Source organism: Mauremys reevesii, linkage group 3 (genome assembly GCF_016161935.1).
Source record: "Mauremys reevesii isolate NIE-2019 linkage group 3, ASM1616193v1, whole genome shotgun sequence".
Classification (NCBI taxonomy): Eukaryota; Metazoa; Chordata; order Testudines; family Geoemydidae; genus Mauremys; species Mauremys reevesii.
In genome coordinates this window covers 180,354,404-180,377,377 of record NC_052625.1, presented here as the reverse complement: position 1 = coordinate 180,377,377, position 22,974 = coordinate 180,354,404, and the positions used below count along the sequence as shown (strand labels likewise).

At 43.9% G+C, this 22,974-nt stretch overlaps 1 protein-coding gene across 1 annotated transcript; it reads right to left on the bottom strand.

Moving 5' to 3' along the window:
- Nucleotides 1–881: 881 nt before the first annotated feature.
- SLC66A3 (solute carrier family 66 member 3) lies at nt 882–16,203 on the bottom strand. Its single transcript, XM_039531629.1, has 7 exons — nt 16,041–16,203; nt 9,944–10,026; nt 9,799–9,868; nt 7,829–7,886; nt 6,777–6,897; nt 4,761–4,802; nt 882–2,805 (listed from the first exon to the last, which is right to left on the bottom strand). The coding sequence occupies exons 1-7, from the start codon at nt 16,178–16,180 to the stop codon at nt 2,717–2,719; spliced, it is 603 nt and encodes a 200-aa protein (XP_039387563.1). The 5' UTR covers nt 16,181–16,203; the 3' UTR covers nt 882–2,716.
- Nucleotides 16,204–22,974: the final 6,771 nt, after the last annotated feature.

The following is a 22,974-nucleotide window of genomic DNA, read 5'->3' as shown; positions in this document are numbered from 1 at the left end:
ATGATGCTTCCAACACTGAGGTGTTAAACATGTAGATAAATATGTATGTATAATAAATGTTCAGTTTTCCGTGTGTGTATGATGGCAAGATCAAGACAAATGTCATAAAAGTTGCTTTTTTTATTGCAAAAATGGGACATATTATTAAAAATCCAGTGTAAGATATCTAATATTAACAAAAATAGCTGAAAATGACATTTTTCATGTGCTACTATAGAACAGAAAAACTGATGCTTCTTTACACATTTAAGTGGGTTTTATGCAGTTTTTACTTAGTAGGAAAAGATTTTTTAAATACTTTTTTAAATAGTCACACTTTGCACAGCCAACAGAGAAACTTTTGAAAATTTGTACAGACTGTTTAAAGCTAAAAATCTACCTTTGCATTTGCTCCATTAAGTCAATGCCAAGTAATTGATTTTGAAATATAATGAAAGGCATTAAAAATACCTGTAGGGTTGGCAAAAATACTTTAATATTATGAAGTTACTGTAATTTATGGAACTGGGGGTCCTGATCCTGCAATCTGATCTATGGAAGCAGACCCTCAGGCTCACATTGAAGGTACATGGGTCTACTTCTGTGGATCTAATTGCTGGATTAATGCCTATGATTTCACACACTGGGGTGAAATCCTGATCTTGTTGAATTAAATGGAAGTTTTGCCATGGGACCAGGCCTTCATCCCCTAGTGATCAATAGACTAAATCAATAACGGTGTAGAAGCTCTTTTGAAAAGAGGATGCTTTTTTTACCTGAAGAACGTAATTTTGGGAGAAAAGAAGGCAAGCTACATGTCAGAATAATATATAACAATTGCTGGTTGGAAACATTGTAGTATTAATTCCCAACAGACAAATGTCACAAGTCACTGCTAATAATTACGCAAACATCTCTCTTTTAATAAACCTGATATTTTGCTCCAAAGCACGTTATGAGTGGAATGTAAAAGTAAAACCTCAAGTACATCATTTGCATCTTACAACCCAGAAAACTTGCAGAACCACATAACAGAAGGAGTTACGTCAGATTCTATTAGAAAGTAGGTGAGCCCATATGAGAGACAGTTTGCCTATGGTGGTGTAATGTCCTGCACCGAGGTGAGTCATCAGCAGTGGAGATCGAACCTGGCATCATTGGGATCTTAAAGCAGAAGCCTCTAGTGCCTGAGCTGTATGTTCGCTAAGACTGTAGCGGGCTCCTTGAGCTGGAGTACTGGCCCTTTAAAAAGGAGCAGGCCTAATCCACCTGTGCCTGGATAACTGCCTTCTAATGGGACTGGAGAGGAGACACCTGGTCTATAAAATGGGTCTGGCAGAAGTTTGGAAAAGGAGACAATAAGGGGCAGCTGGGATCTGGTAGAAGGTCCCTACAGTGAGAGTGAGCTGCTGCAGTTCCCCAAGGAAGCAGTAGTGAAGAGCTGATGATGGAAGAGAGCTGGAAAAAGCTCAGGGCCAGAGAGCAACAGAAAAAAATTACCCACTGAGTTTGAGCCAAGCGAGAAGGTAAATCCAGACAGGCCAGTGTTCCAGTCAAGGAGCTGGGAAAGCTCTGGGCCAGGAGAGCAGTGGAAGTAAGTTTGCTTGCTGACTCTTTGAGTTTGGTGGGGAGGAAGGGTCAAGGGACTAATCCTGAGCTGGGGGAGAACCCAGGGTTGGACTCAGAATTTAAGCCCAGGATGGGTGGTCCTTAGTTATCTTGCACTTTCATTAAGCCACTGCCGGGGGGACGGGAATGGAGCTGGAGGGTTCTCAGCAGCTGCAGTTCCCAGCAAGCCCTGAAGGAAGGAGGTGGTGTATGGAGTTTCTTGTATGAGTCTGGAACCCAGCATCAAGCTGTTTCTCCCTCTGGATCTCTGGAGGGTAGGGAGTGTGGGTGTCTGGATTGGGGGCCCTGCGACTGGACTCTGGGGGGAGAGATGTGAGTGTCTGGGGCGTGCGTGTCTGGCCCTGCAGCTGGGCCCTGGGGGGATAGGGAGTGCAGGTGTCTGGACCAGGGTGGTGCCCTGGCCCTGGTGGGGAGGCGGTGTGGGTTTCTGGCTCTTGGGGGTGGGGGGTATGGTGTCTGGGCTGGTGGGTGCCCCCACTGGGCTCTGGTGGGGAGGAGTGCAGATGTCTGGGCTGGGGGGAGTTGTGTGGGGTGTCTGGCCCTGTGGCTGGGCTCAGGGGTGGAGGGGGCAGAGAAACAGAAACTGGGTTGTCATAGGGGTTTTTTAACTCTCTACTCCTGGGGGAATCTTTTTTGTCATCTGTATTGGTACCGACATAGTTGCTGACAGGTATTTTGAAATAAATTACCAAAATAATTGAAACCGGCGTGATTATATAATGTTGTTTTAACAAATAAAATATGCAGAATTTTAAAATATTGTGCACAGAATTTTTAGGCACAGAATTCCGCCAGGAATAAAAACCAGAGGAATCTACATAGTACAAAATATGGAAGAAGAAGAAGAAAAAAGCCCAGAGAAAATATCAGGTACCACTGAAACCTGTCTTAAATGACCAATAAAATTGACTTCTAATAAAATATGCTTTGTTAAGTAGTAGTAATTGTAATAAAACATAAGCAATGTTGTACTTAATCTTTTAAGGGATAATATGAGGCAGGTGGCATACAGAAGGCTGCCTGGACATGGAGGTTTCTTGTTCAGGTTCTACTGTATTTTTTGGTCCAAAGTGTTTGACATATGTTGCAGCTGGAGAGAAGCTGTCATCTAATCAGTCTTTTCAGTCTTCCGGTAACGCAATATTGTGGCTGTGACCCATATATTAAGAACCAGCATGATTATGAAACGGACTAGAACTAAGAAGGAGAAAAACATTCAATTAATAAAATGTCATAAGCATGAATGCTAACATTAACTGCTGCCATTTCCACAGGATACAATAACTTGTTCACAAAGTTTTACTAATGTACAATCTGAACAGTTTACCTTCCACAACTCCTTAATGGACTGCCTCAAAATACTGTGTTAAGGAACCTGTTTGTCAGACATCAAAAATTCTGAAAATAATTTCTAGGTTTGTGTTTTGTTGGGGAGGGTGGGGGAGGAGAGAGGGGAAATGAATTTGGCAGCTGTATCCTCACCTGCTGAATGGTGATTTGTTAAGTAATACCCAGAATTATTTTAAAAATAAATACATCTATATTCCTTAATGTAAATCTGCTTCTTTGAATCACTTTGATATTAAAAATGAACTTGCCCTGTATGGCAAGCTTAATAAATCTGGTTTAAATTCACACAATGTATATTTATTTTTTTTCATCACCTGCATCTAACAGGAGCATATAAACATATGTAATATTCTATTTAAATAACTGTCTAAGTTCAGGCTTGAGGTATTTTTTTTCTAACAGTAAGCATTTATTGGTAATTGACAGAGTTTAATAGGCAAAAATCTGACACAAACTTGAAAGAAACAATGAGATTTTCTCAATGTCTTGATTACCTTAAGATTTTTTTTTTTGAAGTAAGGCTACAAAAACTATTTGAAAAATCAAAGAAGCAGTTTCTTTGTTCACCCAACACTGCACATGTGTATCTGTCCCATTTGTTCCATTTTAGGAAATTAAACAATATACTGAAATATACAAAAAAAAACTTTTCTAAGAGCTGGTGCTATTTATAAATACACTATACCGCATGCCACTAAATATGGAGTAACCAAGAACAATAAGGGAAAAAACAGTGTGAGCTTTCAACCCTCAAACAGTTGACAGGCCACATTTTTGTTTTAAGTCCAAATGTCACTGCTCCCATCTGTTTTTCATTGCGCTACATTTTGGTGCAGTTTATGGGTACTAATGTCCTTTTAAAATTCACTCTGGTTAATAGGATGGAGCAGTTTTCCTTTGCTCATTCTGGTAAAACACTGAAAATACTGACTTACTCATTTCCATTGTCTAAAACTGCTTTCTACCATGTGAAAATTTAGTCATTTTCCACTGACATTTTGGATTGTACTACTTTGAGCAGTTGAAATGCCAACAACAGGCAGGGTCACTTTCCCAAATGCACTGTTTTTTGTCGTGTCCATCTCCCCCTCCCCCCACGGTAAAAGGCTGATTTTAAACATCCCTTTTTTATAATGAATTTATTCTGTCTAACGTGCCCATCACATGGTATCTGAATTCCATGTGTTGTCAGCCAATCTCTTACTTGACTACACTTGTTGGTGACAGCATGACAGCAATCTACATTACTTTCAGCCAAATGTAAGTTTCATTATTCATGTACTTCCTTCAAATGTTAAACTAGTACAAATAATTTAAATAGTTTTACAGTTCTTGAATAAGGGTGGGTTTTTTTAAATACACAAGTCTACCAGTGAGAGAGAAGCAGCTGTTTCTGATATCTTATCCATTTGGGAAAAGTCACTACTCAATTACCATGTGTTCCAACAGAAAAGGGATTTTTGTTTTTCCTTTACGCAGGCGTTTCCATAATTAAGCAAAATTTTTTATCTATTTTTTTCTCTGAGGAGAAGCTGCCTTTTAAACTGCCAACATTCTCTATGATGAACACATATCGATTTTTCTTCCCATCGTCTTCCCCATGGGTGTTAAATTCCTAGCCGTAATAATAGCCCTGTGCTGTTTTCTCAGCAGTAATCCAGTTCCCTTGCTGGAATAAACCACTCAGCTACATAGTTTATTCTACTGAGAACCGGATAACTGCTCACAAAACAGGACAGGCTGCTGTTATCTTTGGATAGCGAGGCAGTGAAGAAATGAAGACAATTTCATATATTACTCACCCATAAGATCATTTGTGGTCATTACAGTTGTAACTATTCTTGCTGTAAATTAAAGGAATTGTGGTTAATATGCCAGGGAAGATCTGCTGATGCATCTAACTACTAAAAACAATGAAACCTCTGCTTTGCAGTTAAGAGAAAAATCAAGCAAAAAAATACCACACAAATATCCACATCTTAAACGTACCCCCCACTTACTTTAGCCTCAACAATGAAGCCCCAACCCTGAGCTCGCTTTTTCTTTTCTTTTTAAGAGTTCATTTGAAAGTAATAAAACAAAATGATGATATAGTTGGAACTTTTCTAAATTTTCAAATGGAAAAATGTTGCCACCAAGTAAGCCGTGGCAAAAGCTTATTGCTTCTCTTACTTCTTATTTACCATTTTCTTCTCTCTTTTGGTGGCTGATCTCAGTCTGTCAGCTGGCTATGAATTTCTATATCAAATTGCCAGTTAAAAACTAGAGCAAAATTTCACCAGTTTACAGTATTGGAGAATTTATATATGCCCATATGTCTCTGTCCATGTCTCTCTCACGCTATACACAAGATTAATTCCCTCCACTGCAGGAATTTGAGTGAAATTCCATGGGCCTGTATAATGCTTGAGGTCAGACTAGATGATCTTAATGGTCTCTTCTGGCCTTAATCTTTTGATCAATATCATGTCTCACAATGGGAGTGATCTGACACAATATCTCTATTATAAAATATTTTAGTAAGTTAAAAACAAATTGAGTAAAGATCAGAAGCTATAGCAGTAATTTTCTAAAAGAGTTAAATACAAGACATAATTGCAAAAGACAATTCTAATTAACAGTTGTAGCAGGCCCTTTTGTATGAACTGCTACCAGGAGTTGGCTAGAATAACTAGCCTACACACCAGAACCCTATAGAAGTTATTGCCTGGATTTAGGAACATGCTTAAGTTCATTCCTGTTCATGACATGACATGACTTAATGTTTAACAAATGTTTCTAAATGTTTTCCTGAATTAGTGCTATGTGTTTAAGATTATTGGTGGGAAATGGCTTGAGATCCTTTCATTTGATCCTTTAAGACGAGAGCTTCTTTCTAATGAAATACAGAATTATATGTAAATCATTTATTTAAATGAAGAAAAAAGTGTGATTTTTGGCTCCATATTATGTTTGATCAGTGATGTTCCAATACTGTCAATTATCTGGTATTACAGTAATTAACTAATGGAAAGTACTAGGATGTTAAGTTGTGAGGACAAAATAAGAAGACAATTGCAATGCATATCAGCTACAAATTTGATATTTTTCGAGCCTGGATTTTCAATATTTTTAAGGACTGAGACCCTTTCTGCATAAAAGTAACAGAGATGAAATATCATGCATAAAAGAACCTGTTCTCTTAAAGAAAGATAACATTCAAATCTGGTCAAACAATTAAACGTAGGGCAATATCCTGACTAGGTTGAAGTCAATGGCAAAACTCCCTTTGGTTTCAATAGGGTCAGGATTTCATCCTTACTTTCAGACAATACACTGGACCCTCGCTAGAACGCAGGATTTGGGATCCATGCACGGTACCACATTAAAGCAGGGACCACATTAAAATGAATTGCAATTAAAATACACCACTACCTCGATATAACGCCACCCAATATGACACGAATTTGGATATAACGCGGTAAAGCAGCGCTCTGGGGGGCGGGGCTGCTCACTCCGGTGGATCAAAGCACGTTCAATATCACACGGTTTCATCTATAACGCGGTAAGATTTTTTGGCTCCCAAGGACAGTGTTATATCGAGGTAGAGATGTAATTAAATTTGGGATCCATGGCCGCAACCACATTATATGCGAATTTGCGCTATATAGACGCATGTTCTAGCGAGGGTCCAGTGTAATATAGAAAGCTACCCTGGGGAAGATTCAGATTTACTATGGGTTTGACAAGGCCTCTTGCTGCAGATACAGATACGTTAGGAACAGTAATGGCTTTGCGGCGGTCACTTTATTATACAAAACCCAATTCATGTTGCTTACTTGCACATGTGTATGCAGACATACTCCAGGTCAGGGCACTCACTTGTCCGGAATCTCTTGTCTGCCACAGACACCGCAGCTGAGCAAATTTACTTGCTGCACTGATTAACGTACACAAATTCTGCAGAAAAGGATACCAAAAAAAAGAAAAGGACAGCTGTTTCTAGTTCCATCTAATAAGAAAGTATTTAGCTTAGGCCTAAAATGTATACTTTATTTTTTTCTTTTTTTTTTTAAAGTAGAAATACTTTTGACATTTAAAAAAAATGCCTTCATTGGTTGCATCCCAAACATTACAGAATCTTACTAAGAAACTATGAAACAAAGTGAAACTGACCAGAAACCAATTGGTCTAGTTTTGTGGTACAGGCTCTAAGAGAAATATAAAACGTGAACTGTAACAATTACTGCATTTGGTGACTGCAACTTAAAACAAAAGTTACTTTTAAACTAAGTGTGCTCCGTGGGGTAGTGGAATGTTCTCAAACTATTAATAGAGATGAGAGACAAAGCAGTACTTGGAAACTGCTCATTCACAGCTCATAAGAGTTCATTTTCAAAACACCTTCCAGAATAAATTATAAAATACAGTGGAACCCTGTTTACCTGATCTAACTAGGACTGGGGCCAGATCGGATAATCAAAAATTCAGATAAACAGGAGAATGGGCAAAGAGCTTTCTATCCATTATTTTAAGATGCAGAGTTGCTTTTAAACTAGCTGACCCCTCTGGGAAAAGCATCTTATCTACTTACAAAATACATAAACCCTTATTTCTTGTAAACAATGTTTCGTTCATTTATTAACAAGAAAACTAACATGAGCTTTTAACAAGCTGTCAGCCTGAGCCCTGCCAGCCGGGCTGAAGCATCAATTTCCCATATTCCTCTGCGTGTGCTGGTGATTATACGGAGAGCCGGATAAAGGCAGCTCAGATAAATGGGATTCTACTGTATATAAAAAGAATTAAAATTGTTTTTCACTGATAAATGGAGCTATGAAAGGGATGACATATATATGGGGACACTTGCAACTTAAGAGCTACTACTTACCATGGCCAGGTCTATTATCCATTTCTGCAGAGTTAGGAAGTACCATCCTCCCACAAATCTTACCTTGGGTTAAGTTTCATAATGCTTAGAGTTATGTGGGCACCTGAACACTTAAGAATCTGTAGGTCAGGATATTAGCTATGTTTTCCTAATCTCACTGAAAATAGAAGATACTCTTGCTGAAACAGGTTCTATAGAGAAAATATAATGTTGTAAAACAGTTTTGAGTAAAACAAAGTTAATCGGATCAGCAGTGGTCCCAGGATAGCTCTAGAAGTAAGCAGAGGTGTGAAGCATGTCAGCACTTCACTAGCAATCACTGTACCTCCCAGAGGCTAATTCAAAAGATGGAGCCCTTGTGGCAGGGTCCTGGGGACAACAGAGCAGTCCTCATACACTCCCCTTCCCTGGGGGATGTTGGAACTGAGGGCTGGATTTTCACCAACGCCTTGTCAACTCTAGGAAATTGACTGGAATAACTATTTAAGAATAAACTAGTCTGTAATAGCAATTGTAGAATAGCTCCCTGTGTGGACATTACTCTGGAATAAAAGTCACTCTTCTGGAATAATTACTTCAGTCACAAACCTGGAACTTTGATTCTGTAAACATTTAGGCACATGCTTAACTTTAAACACATTGGTAGTCCTGTTGAAATCAATCAGGCTATTCATGTGAATAAAGTCACATACACCTCTACCTCGATATAACGCTGTCCTCGGGAGCCAAAAAATCTTACCGTGTTATATCGAACTTGCTTTGATCCGCTGGAGCGCGCAGCTCCCCCTCCCCCCGGAGCGCTGCTTTACCGCATTATATCCGAATTCGTGTTATATCGGGTCACGTTATATCGGGGTAGAGGTGTACCTGGTTAAGGTTCAGGACCATAATTTTCAATATTTTATAGCAGTTTTGTAAAATTCAAATAAGTTGCTCTATCAGTAGCAGCATCTTAAAAATCCACTGTGTTGTAATTTATTTATTACAAATTTTAATATAATGTTGCAATAGCACAAGTCTGCAGGTAGCAGCAGGGTGAAATTAACAATACTGTTTTACTGCTGCTATTCAAAACCCTAGGAATAGTAGTGAAATTGTCAAGAATAATGTCCATCCTTAAAGCAGCAGCAAGTGGCAGCACTGGTTACCCACGTGTGAGGAGGAGCCAAACAACAACAAAAATGGGAGGTGCAGGGTAGAAGAAACCCACCCATCCGCTGCCCTGCATGATCCTGCCAGGAGACTCTGAGGGAGGAGCACTACAGAGCTTCCCTAACAGCAACAGCCAGAAGACTTGGAGCTCTTGGCGGGGAAGATAAGATAATAAAAACCCAGGACCAAACCACCTCTCTTTCTGCCCTCCAGAAGATAGAGCAGGTGGAGTTTCACATTTAACACATACCTGCAGACTGAAGCTGTTAGGAAAGATGGAGCCCAAAGACAGTATGCTGGTGTAAATCCCAGCCCTCTCCCCTTCTGCAGCAGCAGGAATGGCAGGGTCGTCACCTTCTCAGCAGTCACTACTGCCGGTGGTTCCCCCACCCTCATTATCTCTGGTGGCTGTCTGATAATTTTCTCAAGCCCTGCTCCAAAGCGTCCAGTGCCAAATGTAAACCCAAAGCTGTACATCTTTTCAAAGGAGCTTCTAAAAGTCACTGTTGACGTAATGTGTGTAAAAGAGTTACAAGAAGCTTAATATTTTCCATTGTACGTATCTGACACAAATGTAAATTATGAATTAGTCTCATTCCTCCTCAGTTGTGGGGCCAGTAAAATCAGTTACCAATGTAGTTTATGCTGGATAAAGGGTTTTACTGGGATCTAAGAAAGTTGCATGCAAATAAGAAATGCACGTTAAAAGGTGGCTGAATATGGTTTTCAATGGCAATAGGAGATAAAATGCTTAGTCTTCTGTCTAAGAACTGCTCGAAGTGCTGTGTAAACAGAAACAAGTAGACATCAAAGGATACATGACTATGTAAGGCAAAGCTTGCTTCATGTTGCCACTGTAATGCAGAACAAAGAGCAGGAGAATGACATCTGAAAGAAAAGTTCAGTCATTACAGCTAGGAAGTCAGGGACAAGGTAGAATATAAAACAAGACAAAAGTATTACCTTGTGCAATTAGGATGGGGTACTCCAGATAAGTCTCTAGGGGGTAACTGTAGTAACTCTGGTATCTTAGAAACACAAGGAAACTAAAAGAGAACAAAATTGAACAGTTTGTTTGCCCACAGAGACTATAACAAGATAGGTTCATTGACAATTTCATTTTAAAAACCTGTCTGTTGTGGGAATGCCCAAATGCCACAAGCAGAATCCAGGTCCCATTGTGCAAACTGTACATTCAGGAAGACAAAGTCCTAGGCCTGAAGATCTTGCAGTCTATTTCAATATATACGTGAACTGACAACATGTACAGATTGGCCAATGCTTTCGCACAAAGGTCTCAATGACCTTGTCTGAAAAGTTTAGTTCAAACAGTTGCTATTTACAAGAGAAGGAAAAGAAGTTTTCAGGTCTTTAAACCCCAATCTATGAGAAATCTTCCTTGACCTGCCTTTGGAATAATTCTGATTTCTCAATTTATTATAATAATCCTACCTATGATGATCCAAATTTAAAAAGAGGTAATAAAAATTGTTTAAAAAAGCTGAATAACTGCAGAATCCTAGTACCTTGAAGTGGAAAATATATACTAAACCATCCAGAGTGTCTCACTGTCAGTGCAGGATTGTGCATTTTGTTTCCTACTGGATCTTTATGAGTGTGGTAAAAAATCTAGTTTTAAAAGTTCCAAGCAATGGTATTTAAGGTAATAATTGGAGACATACCAATCTCCTAGAACTGGAAGGGACCTTGAAAGGTCATTGAGTCCAGCCCCCTGCCTTCACTAGCAGGACCAATTTTTGCCCCAGATCCCTAAGTGGCCTCCTCAAGGATTGAACTCACAAGCCTGGGTTTAGCAGGCCAATGCTCAAACCACTGAGCTATCCCTCCCCCCTGTAGTCCCTTGTGAGACTACACCATACCATAACAGATCTTTGTCAGAAAGTTTTCCCTGACTCCAGGTTAAACTTTCACAAAAAAATATCATATTAACTCCCCAGCCTCCTGTAAAAATCTAAACTCTGGCCCACCAAGAAGAAATCAAATACCATAGTCAAGGAGAGGTACTGTAGGACAGAGCTCCAGCTTCAGTACCTACTGATCTCAAATGTAGCAGTATGGAGCAGGGAGAGAGGCAGTTCCCTGGGTAACTGGATCCTAAACCATTTAAGACTTAACACTAACACCTGAACTCCAGCTGAAAGTTTATTAGACACTAGGGCAGGCGTAGGCAACCTATGGCATGTGTGCCAAAGGTGGCACGTGAGCTGATTTTCAGTGGCACTCACACTGCCCAGGTCCTGGCCACCGCTCTGGGGGGCTCTGCATTTTAATTTAATTTTAAATGAAGCTTCTTAAGCATTTTAAAAACCTTATTTACTTTACATACAACAATAGTTTACTTATATATTATAGACTTATAGAAAGAGACCTAAACATGTTAAAATGTATTACTGGCACACGAAACCTTTAATCATAGGGCAGGTCTACACTAAGGGCAGGGGTCGAACTAGGGTACGCAAGTTCAGCTACATGAATAGCGTAGCTGAATTCGAAGTACCCTAGTTCGAACTACTCACCCGTCCAGACACCGCGGAATCGAAGTCCGCGGCTCCAAGGTCGACTCCGCCACCGCCTTTTGCAGTGGTGGAGTACCGGAGTCGACCGCGGCGCTTCTGGAGTTTGAACTATCGCGTCCAGATTAGACGCGATAGTTCGAACTCCGAGAAGTCGAACTCACCGCGTCGACCCGGCTGGTAAGTGTAGACTAGCCCATAGTAAATAAATGAAGACTCGGCACACCACTTCTGAAAGGTTGCCGACCCCTGCTCTAGGGCAACTTTCTGGAGTATTTGTGTCATATACTCTTGCATGATAACGACATTCAGAGAGTCGGGCATACGGAGGGGCCCCACATACAGCCAGAGCAGCGTATCTCAAACTGGAGTCTGTGGACCCCTGGGGGTCTGCAAGGGTACTCCAGGGGGTCTGTGGGCCCTGCTGATCAACTCCTCCCCCTCCCTCTCAGTGCCTCCCGCACACTGGGGGAACAGCTGTTCCCTGATGTACAGGAGGCACTGGGAGGGAGAGGGAGGAGCAGGGATGGGATGTGCTCGGGAGGGGACGGAATTATGTCCAGGGCCGGTGGCCCTGCTGATCAACTCCTCCTCCCTCTCAGTGCCTCCTGCATGCCACAGAACAACTGTTCAGGGGCATGCAGGAGGTGCTGGGAGGGGGCAGGGCCTGGGGCTGAGCAGGGGAGGTTTGGGGGGGTCTGCACAAATTTTTAAATTAAAATGGGGGTCCTTGGGTTGCTAAAGTTTGAGAACTGCTAAGCTAGAGTATTCTAGTACTGAGGTGAGTTCAGTACAACTAGAGTCAAGGTAATTAAATCAGGTGACTTTATAGGTAGAAGGGCACAAGAAACAATGCCAATGAACTTTCAAAATAAAAAACTGTTTAAAACACTCCCAAAATAATTTTCCTGTAAAACACATGAAAGGAGCAGAATCTATGTTGTGGTGGTATGTGGTATAAAATGTATTGGCATTTGTTTGAACTCACTTGCATGTGTGGCTTCTCCAGGCCAATCCCAAATGTTGCCCATAAAACCTTAATACCACACAACAGCATGTATTCCTTGTACACATAAAGTTTTAAATTTTGGCACCACTGTCTCATTGGTATTGACACCTAATGCAAGGTTCTATTCTGAAAAGTAATGCTGTGAGATAGCATTGTGTAGCTTTGTGTGCGTTTCTGACTTGCTGATCATATCTGCTCAGTTCACAAATAAATGATATTTTCTAATTGCCAGTCCTGCTTACTCACCCAGGGCTAGCTAGATAGGCTGTTTCCATATAATTCATGCATCAGTACCAGTAATAATTCTGTAGGTCAAACAATCTCTTAGTCATATGCTAGGAGAAAGGGGTGAGAGGACATAAATTTGATCCTGCAATTGGTATGTAATTAACTTACTTGTTCTTAGCTATATTAGATCTGCAGAGCTAATGAGTAAAAAGCAGTGCTTACTCCTCCAGAAAGACCCTGATCCTGGGGATACTGAAGTGAGTGTGTAGCATGAAGTCAACAAGGATTGTGCAAGTGCATAAAGTTACATGCGTGCTTACAGCTTTGCAAAACTGGACCAGTCAGCAGCTGTGACCCTGAACAGACCAAGATGTGTGAAGAGAAAAGATGCCATTTTTATATAGTTACTCTTCAAACTAAAACTACATTTCTAGCAAAGTTGGGAGAGTTGGCAATGTATATGCAGTCAGCTGTTCCTAGCAACTTCACACAAGGGGAACAGTCATACTTTGCAAATGAAAGTCACTCATAGATTTTCTCTCTACCATGCACTGACATGCAGGAACACACACAATTTTGTTTTGGTTAGAAACAAACCTATTTATAGGAGGGGTTCCTAACAAGTAAGGATTAATTTACTGCACTGTTACTAGAGCTTAACAGTTGAACTGTTTCTTTGATAGGCATTGTGTTTTTCTTTAAGAGGACTAAATATGACACCTCTGGGGTGGGGAGAAGCCTGTTTAAGTAGTATGGTTACTTATGACACAGCAAGCAGATAATACTATTTATATAATGACCCAGTATACAGCTCAAGTCAAACAATGCCTCTTCTTAATTCCTTTGGGTAGGAAGAAATGGTAGCAGGTGAGTGAACAGTCATTAATTCAAGCAATGCAACAACACTCATCCTGTAACGCACAAAATACAATTCAGCATGCTAATATGGTGCATCTGATTAAAAATAACTTGGGTGCATTCAGTTATAACCAACCACAAGATAGGATACAATACCACTGTCAGTTCTAAAAGAGTGTATTGTACAAACCCGTGTTTTGAATATTTGAAATGTTAGTTGGTTCCTTTTTATTCAACATATTTAAAATAGGTTTGGTTTTTTTTACTATAATTTGTTTTAATAGCTGCAACTGCATAATACTTTGCATTCCCACAGCTCCTTCTACACAATACTCTTTAAATGCTCCTGTGAGATAGGTAAGGAATTTTATCCCCATTCTAGATAAGAAAACTGAGGAGAGAAATCAGGTTGCACAAAGCTACAGGTGAAGCCAGAGAGAGAGCAATGAACTGAACTGTGGTCTTGTGACACCAAGCCTTCTGTCTTAATAACAGCACCATTCTTCCATTCAAGCCTACAACATGCTGGTAAATATTTTACTGAATGCTGTCTTTATGATTTACATCCAAATAACAGTTATTCTATTATGGAATTCTCAGCTAGCCACTTAGGGACAGATGCTGCAAATTGGTGCCACCCAAGACATATGAAGTGGCCAATTCTGGAGACAACTGAGGCTAGTGTAGACAGGTCTAAATTGCAAAGGAGGCAAACAATGTCCTTTATTATTTGTAGTGCAACTGAAGCAGTGGCTGATGCCTCTCACAAGAGATAGAGACAGATCCTGTCACAAGGAGTTCACAATCCAGAGTTCAGACACCACACAAATGAGGATGAGAACAGCTGAGAGGGTAGAATAGGGTGTAGTTGGGCAGGGTTACATATATAAGATCAGCTTTTTTAAGATTCCTCTTTAAGAGTTGCTTAACACTCCAGTCCTACTCTGAACTTTAATAATAATAAAATATTTTATTCTTGTAGGTTTCATAGCAGAAGTGAGTTTCTAAGAATGATTGGATTGAAGGTGGAGGCTTGGTTCAGAGATCTTTATGTAGGCTGCCGTTTACCAATGACTTTACTCTCAAACATAATCCAAAAGTTGTGACTCTAGTTCAGCAGATCTGAACATCAGTGCATGAGCTCCTTCTATATAAAGCACTGCCAGTAAAGAGCAGTAGCACCTGTATGACTGAGTCTGTCAGCTTAGAAATCATTATTACTTCTTGCAAGTGCTTGTGATGAGAATAGCACTAGAGCAGCTGCATGCACTTTACAAAGTTGAGCAAACTTATTGCAAAAAGGGAGCATACAATTCTCTGCTTATTATTTGTAAGACAGTAGCACCCAGAGGTCCCAGTCAGGATTGGGGGCCTCATTGTGCTGTGTAAACACAAATAAAAAAGACAGTTTCTGCTCCAAAGAGTTTACAGTCTAAATTAAGACAGGATGCAACAGCTGTTGGAGAAAGATAATTGAGTGAGTGGGGGATAGTGGATAAAGGGGACAACAGTAGGAAGGTCAAGTTACATACAGTAACTCCATAAATACATAGCTTTTCAAGTCAAGGCTTTTTAAAATAAGCCTGCAAGGATGAATCAATAACCTTGATTGATTACCATTCCCTGGGGGAATCTTGGCATTACCAGGAGTTCAAAACTGCTAGCCCTGAGCACTAACTGTTGACTAACATTTAAGGTAAGTCATATGAGCCTGGGCCAAAATAGGTTTACTTTTAAGCACACACATACAACGTCTATTGGATCTTTATATAGCAAATAGTGTATTTCATAAAAGGTTAATTGTTTGAATATTCTTGTCTTCCTACAAGTAAGGATTTTTAATTTGAGAAAGCAGCATTCCATTTCCAATTGAAGTCGGGCAAGCTTAGGGCAGCCAGCCTCCTGTGCTGGGGCCTATTTTAAGAATGAAACCAAGGTCAAGGACTATCCCATGTCACTTAAAACATGCTTTCTGGAGAATGGAAACTTCTAAAACATTTGCTGAAAGTACACGAGGTACCAGCCCGTTCTGTTGGCCTGAAGCCCAGGGCTCGCTGCTGCGGTGATCCTGGTGGTGAAGGTGCAGCGTTTCTCCGCCGGGGCTGGGGACCCCTGGCTGCCCGCCAGGGGGGCTGGGAAGTTGCTGCACGTTGAAGCTGTGGGGAGCGATGCTAGTTCTCGGTGGGCTACGGGAAGGCGCCGCCTTTTCCACAAGGGTTCATGAGCTGGGCACGCATCCCTCCTTGTGCTCACAGCCAGGACCCGCCCTCAGTAAACTTCAGCCTGAGGAGCAACCCGTCCTGAGGCCGGGGCCGGCGTGTGAAGCCGGCCGGGCCCCAGGGGAGCGGGCGGGCGAGCTCCCCGTGCTAAGGAGTCCCTCGGGCCCAGGCCGGCAGCAAAGGCAGGGCCTGGCCCCCCGGCTCCGTCTTACCCGCTCAGCTCCAGCACCAGGCTCTCCAGGCTGACGCCGCGCGCGGAGCGGGCAGCCAGCACGGCCACCAGCTGCGGCAGCTTGATCACCATGCACACGAGCAGCGTGCTCCAGTTGGCCAGGCCCAGCAGCGCCTCCATCGCGCCGCGTCGCGCTCGGTCCCCGGGGCGCCTCCCTTCCCGTCCCGTCCCGTCCCTTCCGCTGGCAGGCGCCGCGGGGCCAGCCCGAGCCCGGCCGGGGCGGGGAGCCACGCCGCAAATCCGGAACGGGAGCGGAGCAGCAGCAGGGCCCAGAGTGGAGAGGGGCCCCGGCACTCCCGGGGCTGTGAGACTGGGGACGGTAATGCCTGGCGGGGCTGTGTGGGACTGGGGGCGGCACTGCCTCGGGGAGGGGGCTGTGGGACTGGGAGCCCCAGCCCTGGCACGGAGTGGGTGGGAGGGGCTGTGGCACAGTGGAGCTCTCTGGGACAGATGCGGGCGAGGACGTTGCGCTGGAGGGCCCTGAGGGCTCCCCTCCCACCTAGGGTTGCCAATTTTCCTTGCACAAAGGGAACACCCCAGCCCTGCCCCCTTTCCGAGGCCCCCCTCCCGCCACCCCCCACCTTTGTCGCTCGCTCTCCACCCACATCACTCACTTTCACTGGGAGCGGGTGAGGGCTCCAGCTAGGGGTGCAGGCTCTGGGGTGGGGTCAGAAATGAGGGGTTCAGTGTGGGAGGGGGCTCCGGGATAGGGCAGGGGGTTGGGATAGGAGAGAGGATGAGGGCTCTGGCTGGGGGTGTGGGCTCTGGGGTGAGACCAGGGATGAGGGGTTTGGGGTGCAAGAGGAGGCTCCGGGCTGAGGGGTGGAGCTGAGGGGTTCGGAGTATAGGAGGGGGCTCTGGGCTGAGGCAGGGGGTTGGAGTATGGGTTCCAGGGTGGGGACAGAAATGCGGGGCTCAGTGTAGGAGGTGGCTCTGGGCTGGAGGAGGGATTAGGGTGTGTGGGGGGGGGGGCTCTGATGTGGGGCCAGGGATGAGGGGTTTGGAGGGCGGGGGGAGTTAGGGGTGCAGGCTCTGGGTGGTGCTTATCTCAAACAGCTCCCAGAAGTAGTGACATGTCCTTCCTCTGGCCTCCTAGGCGGAGGCATGACCAGGTGGCTCTGCATGCTGACCCGTCTGTAGGCGCCTCCTCCACAGCTCCCATTGGCCGCTGCTTCCCGGGAGCTGTGTGGAGCAGAGGCTAGCAGGGAGCCTGCCAGTGCCACAGTTAGGGTGACCAGATGTCCCAATAAAATTGAGACTGTCCCAATATTTAGTTGTTTGTCCCATGTCACGACCGATGTATGGTTGGGACGCCATTTGTCCCGATATTTTGCATTCCGTTTTTGTTTTTTTTTGTGTTGCTTCAGTGGCGGCTCCCCTCCCATGCATCCCGATATTTTGTTCTTGTCATCTGGTCACCCTAGCCGCAGTCAACGGCCTGGTCAGCAGTACTGACCAGAGCTGCCAGGATCCCTTTTCAACCGGATGTTCTGGTTGAAAACTGGACACCTGGTCACCCTAGTCCCAGCCCCAGCATGGATGGGGAGGGGGAGGATGGTGCACTGGAGAGCCCTGGCTTGAAGCCCCAGCACAAATGGCGGGGTGGGGAGTTTGCACTAGAGAGCCCTGGCTCCTACCACAGATTGCGGGAGGGGGAGACGTTGCACTGGCTGCCCTGACACTCAGCTCCAGCACGGATAGGGGTGGGTAATGCACTGGAGGGAGAGTAGTTTGTGCTTCTGTGTGGCTGGGGCCCAGGCTCCTTCCAGCCTCTGACTGTTCCAACAGCAAAAAAGCAGCTGGCACCAAACTCCTGTTTAGAAGCTGGGGGAGGCTGTAAGCAGTGAGCACGGCAAGCCCTGAGCACACAAACAGGGCAAGGCCAGCCTTGGGGCTACAACTCAGCACCATGGAGCCCCTGAAGATATGCTGGGAGAGATTCAGATTGTTCTTAGGAGAATGAAGGAGGCAAACCCAGGGCAGCAGGAGGTAACAGCCCAGGTTGGTTCTGTTTGCCTGAGGTCAGTCTGCCTAGCCCAATAGCATGTCCTGCCTACGAGACTCTGTTATAGGTTCACTGTATGCAATGTGCCTGTCGTGAGGTCTCTGCGCACAAGATAGGGTTGCCACCTCTAAGGTACAATAAAATTGGGCCATCTGGGGTGATCCTGAGCCCAGAAAACTGGACAGCTGGCAGTGTGTACTGAGCACCCTTCCATATTTCCAGAGACAGCTGCTTTAAAAAAAGGGATGATCCTGGGGAAGCCAGGATAGGTGACTTTGGGAACAATAAACATTGGCAGTTATATTGGTTTAAATTGGTTTAAGTAATACACCAGGTATCCGTCTCGCTGTAAAATCCAGCCGAGACAAGGCACTGTGGTAGTTATGGGGTAAACACCAGGAGTGTGTGTGGATGAGCTATAAGATTGATCTTAACTAGCTACCTAAAGGTGACGAGTACACAGCCTTGCTTCACTGGGATTTTACATTAAAGTAGCTAGCTCAATGTAAAAACAAACCTTTTGCAGTGAAGATATCACTAATGTCAAGCTTGACATTAGTATCACTTTGGAACAGGTAGAAAGGAAGTTCAAAAAGTTAAACCTCAACTCCTAGAGTTGTTGAGCTGTTACTGTTCGAGGTTTGTTTTCACTGCTAAAAAAGCTGTGGGGTTTGTGGGTTTGTTTTGTTTTACCTCAGGGCACTTAAATTTTATCATGAGGTAAACTTGCCATGGTCAACCCCAAGGAGGGATAGAGAGCTAGCCTCAGTGAGTTTATCTTGTAAAACTGCAGTGCCTGCTCTTCACGGTTTTTGCCTCAGGATCGCTTGCTTGTGTTAGTTACCCCAGTGTTAAAAAGTGCAGCTTTTTTTAAGCCCTCCTGTCTCTCTCAACTTGTTACAGCTAGAGTGACCCACCAGAGGTTGTGCGCCTACTGTAATTACCCAGTTAGATCTAGGGTCCTTTTTCTCTGATCACTGCACGTGTCCTAAATTACCAAAGTGTCAGATTGGTCCCACTAAACCAGATTTTGTTGGAGAATGTTCCCTTGGTAGTGAGGATCTATCTGCATAAGTAACATTTCCTTTTTATCTTGTTGCCAAAACCTATTCACATTTGTTTAGCATTATTATTATTATTATTATTATTATTTATTTATATTAGCATAGGACTAGGAGCCCCCTGTCACAGACTCACAGATAGTGTTCACTCATGGCCACCTGCGGTCTGTGGGGGGTTCCCCTTTCAGTGAGACAGCCCTTCTCAGGGGTCCACTCTCGGGGTCAGGCCCCTCCACCTCCTGGAGCCGCACCTCTCTGAGCCTTAGCACGTCCGTCTCTGCCATGGACCCCCTCAGGGAGTCCACGTGCTCTGGACCCCCCGGGCCTCTTCACCCCCGAAGGGGTTGATGCAACCCTGTTCTCTAGACCAAAGCGACTCTCAGCCAGCATAAAACAGGAGGGTTTATTGAGAGTTGAACACAGCACAGGAAACTTTCAGGGCCTCAGGCCTGGCCTCCCTCAGCACAGCACATCCCAGTCTCCCTGCAGCCAGGTGGGCTCTGCCTGCTCCCCCTCTCCAGCCCAGAGCCCCCCTGCTTCCCAGCTGGGCCTCCGATATCCCCGGCTCCAAGCCCCCTCTGTCCATTGTCTTCTCTCCAGGTCGTAAACAGGGTGGTAAACAGGATGGCCTGGGTCTCCTCTCCTCTCAGCCCCCCTCTGGCCCCTCTGGCTGGAACCGGCTGGTCAGGTCACCGAGGTCCTCTCTCCGCAGCCCATTGTCCTCCCACTGGCCAGAACCAGCTGTGACTCCTGAGCTGGGCCTCCGGGTCACCAGTCGCTGGGGTCGCCATCCTCTAGCCCATCGGCCAGGTGCCCAAGTTCCCTCTCTGGTCCTCTGTAACAAACTCCCTCTCCCCTCACCTCGTTAAACCAGTAACACCCGGGGACACTGAGTCCCCCTCCCTCTGCATGCAACCCACTGGAAAACACAGAAAACCCAAGAAAACCCCCCACTTCATCACACCCCCATCATGTGCCAGGACCTGATTGTGCTAGGTGCTGTATAAACACAGAACAATAAGATGCTCCTTGTCCCAAAGAGCTTACCAATTTACATGGGTATTTTGTTTGTTTCACAAGGGTTTTTCAATTGGCCCTGAAATAGGATGGACAGACAGATTTCTTGCATCCATCCCAGTTACCTTAACTTGTATGGTGTTGATGATGTAAAGCAACAACATTCCAAGAACTTAACATGTAAATCACCCAACCACACTCGTAGGTCAGTGGTAAAAAAGAGAAGCACACTCTATTTGGGCCAGGATGTCACAGCTCTGCCTAAGTAAAATGGTCATTAAACGCGGAAAAAATATAAATCTGTACAGATAACTTTTTGTAAGGGTGTAAACTATAAATGCATAAAAAATAAGAAAGAAAACTCTTTAATTACAGAGCATTCTGAGAAGTGAATTTGGAGATCTTGAAAAAGGTAATGGGTTTGAACTTCCTGTCTGTATGAATACATGCTACTTTGTTGAGGACAGAAATTGATCAGGAGCAAATAAAGAATTTAAGAAGTCAAACCTTGAAATAAATGAAAACTATTAATCAATTATTCCAGATATTTCTTGTTGAAGTCTCAACCTGGTGGTAATGTTTATTATAGATCTGATTTTCAGAACACCCACAGCTTCAGTTGAAGTCCTCTCAGCAGTTTTGAAAACCAGGCCCATAGTGCCATGTCTGTAGCGTTTCAGATATTCTGAGGATGGCAGGAAGACATTTAAGGTATCATCTGCCTCACCCTAAAAATGCAGCTTCTGGTCTCAAAAATATCATGTCAAAGGATACCGTGATTGATACTATCCAATGCTGCTGTGAAGTCTACCAAACATAAAGTGATCAAGGATGTGAATTGAACTCATTAAATTATATATACACCTTCACCAGCATATTTTTATTTGAATCTATTATATGAGTTCTTGTATCCATTTACCTTTAAAACAGATTAATGTGTCAGTTCTGCAGATTTTTTAAAAATATACCTTTTGTCTTCCAGGACAGGAAATCAAACAAGTAAAATGATTTACTGCCTTTCCTTGTCCTGTTTATATAATGACATTGCTTTGCATCTGTTTGCAGGTCACTTTTCTAAGCTGTGCTGGGAGCTTAGATAGAACACCACACATCACAAAACCAGACTGCTCTACTGTAGGACAAAACATTTTTAATTCAAATTCTAATATGACAATGAGTTTTTGTTCATGTCATTGAGTCTGGATTGCCTGCCATTCTGGCCAAATTGTTCTACTTTGTACCAAATATAGGATTCTCCCAATCAATACTTTGCAGAAAAGGAGAGTATCCCTTTAAATTACAATTTATGTTTCAAGTCTTTACATTTTTCTAATCTTCAGCGGGCAGATTGCCTGTTTTGTAGCAGATGGCCCATAGTTAAACACTACTGCACTAGAAATAAGAAAGCCAAGAGCATTCTTCAATGCTAATTGCGATCTTAAATAGAAAAAAGAAAATAAGCTTTCAATAGCAAACCATTTTTCTGATAATGGCCTAGAATTATCTTTAGTGTATCCTAAACCAGAATGATGATCTGAGTCACAATTTTTTTTCACCAGGAACTCAAACCTGCTTTTTATTTCCATTTGTTCTCTTAACCTAGCATGGTAACGGAGAGGGCTCCAATTTTAAAAAACAGCCTTTAATTTTGCAAGTGGGTGAAAATAAAGAATATTGGCCTGAAATCTGTGCAAAATATATAGTTATTACCTTATTCAAACTACAAATTCAGAGCCACATTCTGTCATTGAATGCTTGTATCTGGTTCCCCCGGGTGTTTAAATAGAAGCCACACATGCACCAGAGAGCAGTAGTTGCCTCTCATGTGACTGGGTCTATAGAGAGTCAGGACTTTTCCCAGGTTTGCTGTCATGTGCCAATAGTTTCTGACCCAGGCTCTGCTGGCCCTTTGAGTGCACCATTTTCATGTAAGCAGCTTCACTTGTCCCGAGGCATAACGTTTTAAGGTACAAGGGCCTGATCATACTTCAATGGAAGTCAAATGGAAGTTTTGCCACTGACTTCAGTGGGGAGTAGGACTGGCCTAGAATTCCCACCTGAAGCCTGTCAGAGACAAGGGTGAATGAGCTTCAGCTGCACAGCCTCCTGTTGCAAAGTGGTACAGATTCATCACTAGTGTAATGAATCTCCGCTGCAGACCCCTATCCTGTGCAGTGATGAGTGCACCTTGGAAGGCATTGAGTTCAGTGAGAGCTGAGGACTTGGGGGAGAGGGGCTCCTGTTATCCTAGCAGGGGAGTTTGCTGGGATAACAGAGAAAGAAGCACCTCCTTCAAACATAGTGTCCTCTGCCTGAGGGGATGGTGTTGGAAACTCCCACCCAAGACCCATCTATTGCTGGGGTGGCAGGCAGGGGTCATGCACTGGTGGTCTTTAGGGTGGCGGGGCTTCTTTCCTTCTCAGCCTCCTCTCCTTTCTTCAGGTTGGCGGATCTCTAGCCTGGGAGAAGGGAAGCCTCAGACTCTGCCATTCCTCACAGGATTCTGTGAGTGATGCCTCACCAAGCCCACCTCAGAGAGCCCTCTGCCGATATGGTGTCAAGTAAGCAGGACTATCTGCTGGGGTGCCAGGAGATCCTTCTCCCACACACAGGGCCCTCTGCACCACGGGCTGGGGTGTGTCCCAAAGAGCAGGAACAGCACCAGTCAAACCCTCCACCTCAGCTTGCCAGAGAGCAATACTAGCAGTGGAAGAAATCCCAGCCTGCCTGCTGCAGCAGGAGCAACAGTAGCAGCTGGAAGCTCCCTCCTTTCCTGCTGTCCAAACACATGGTCCATCGGGAGCAGCTGTGGTGGCCCCCAGCCCATACAT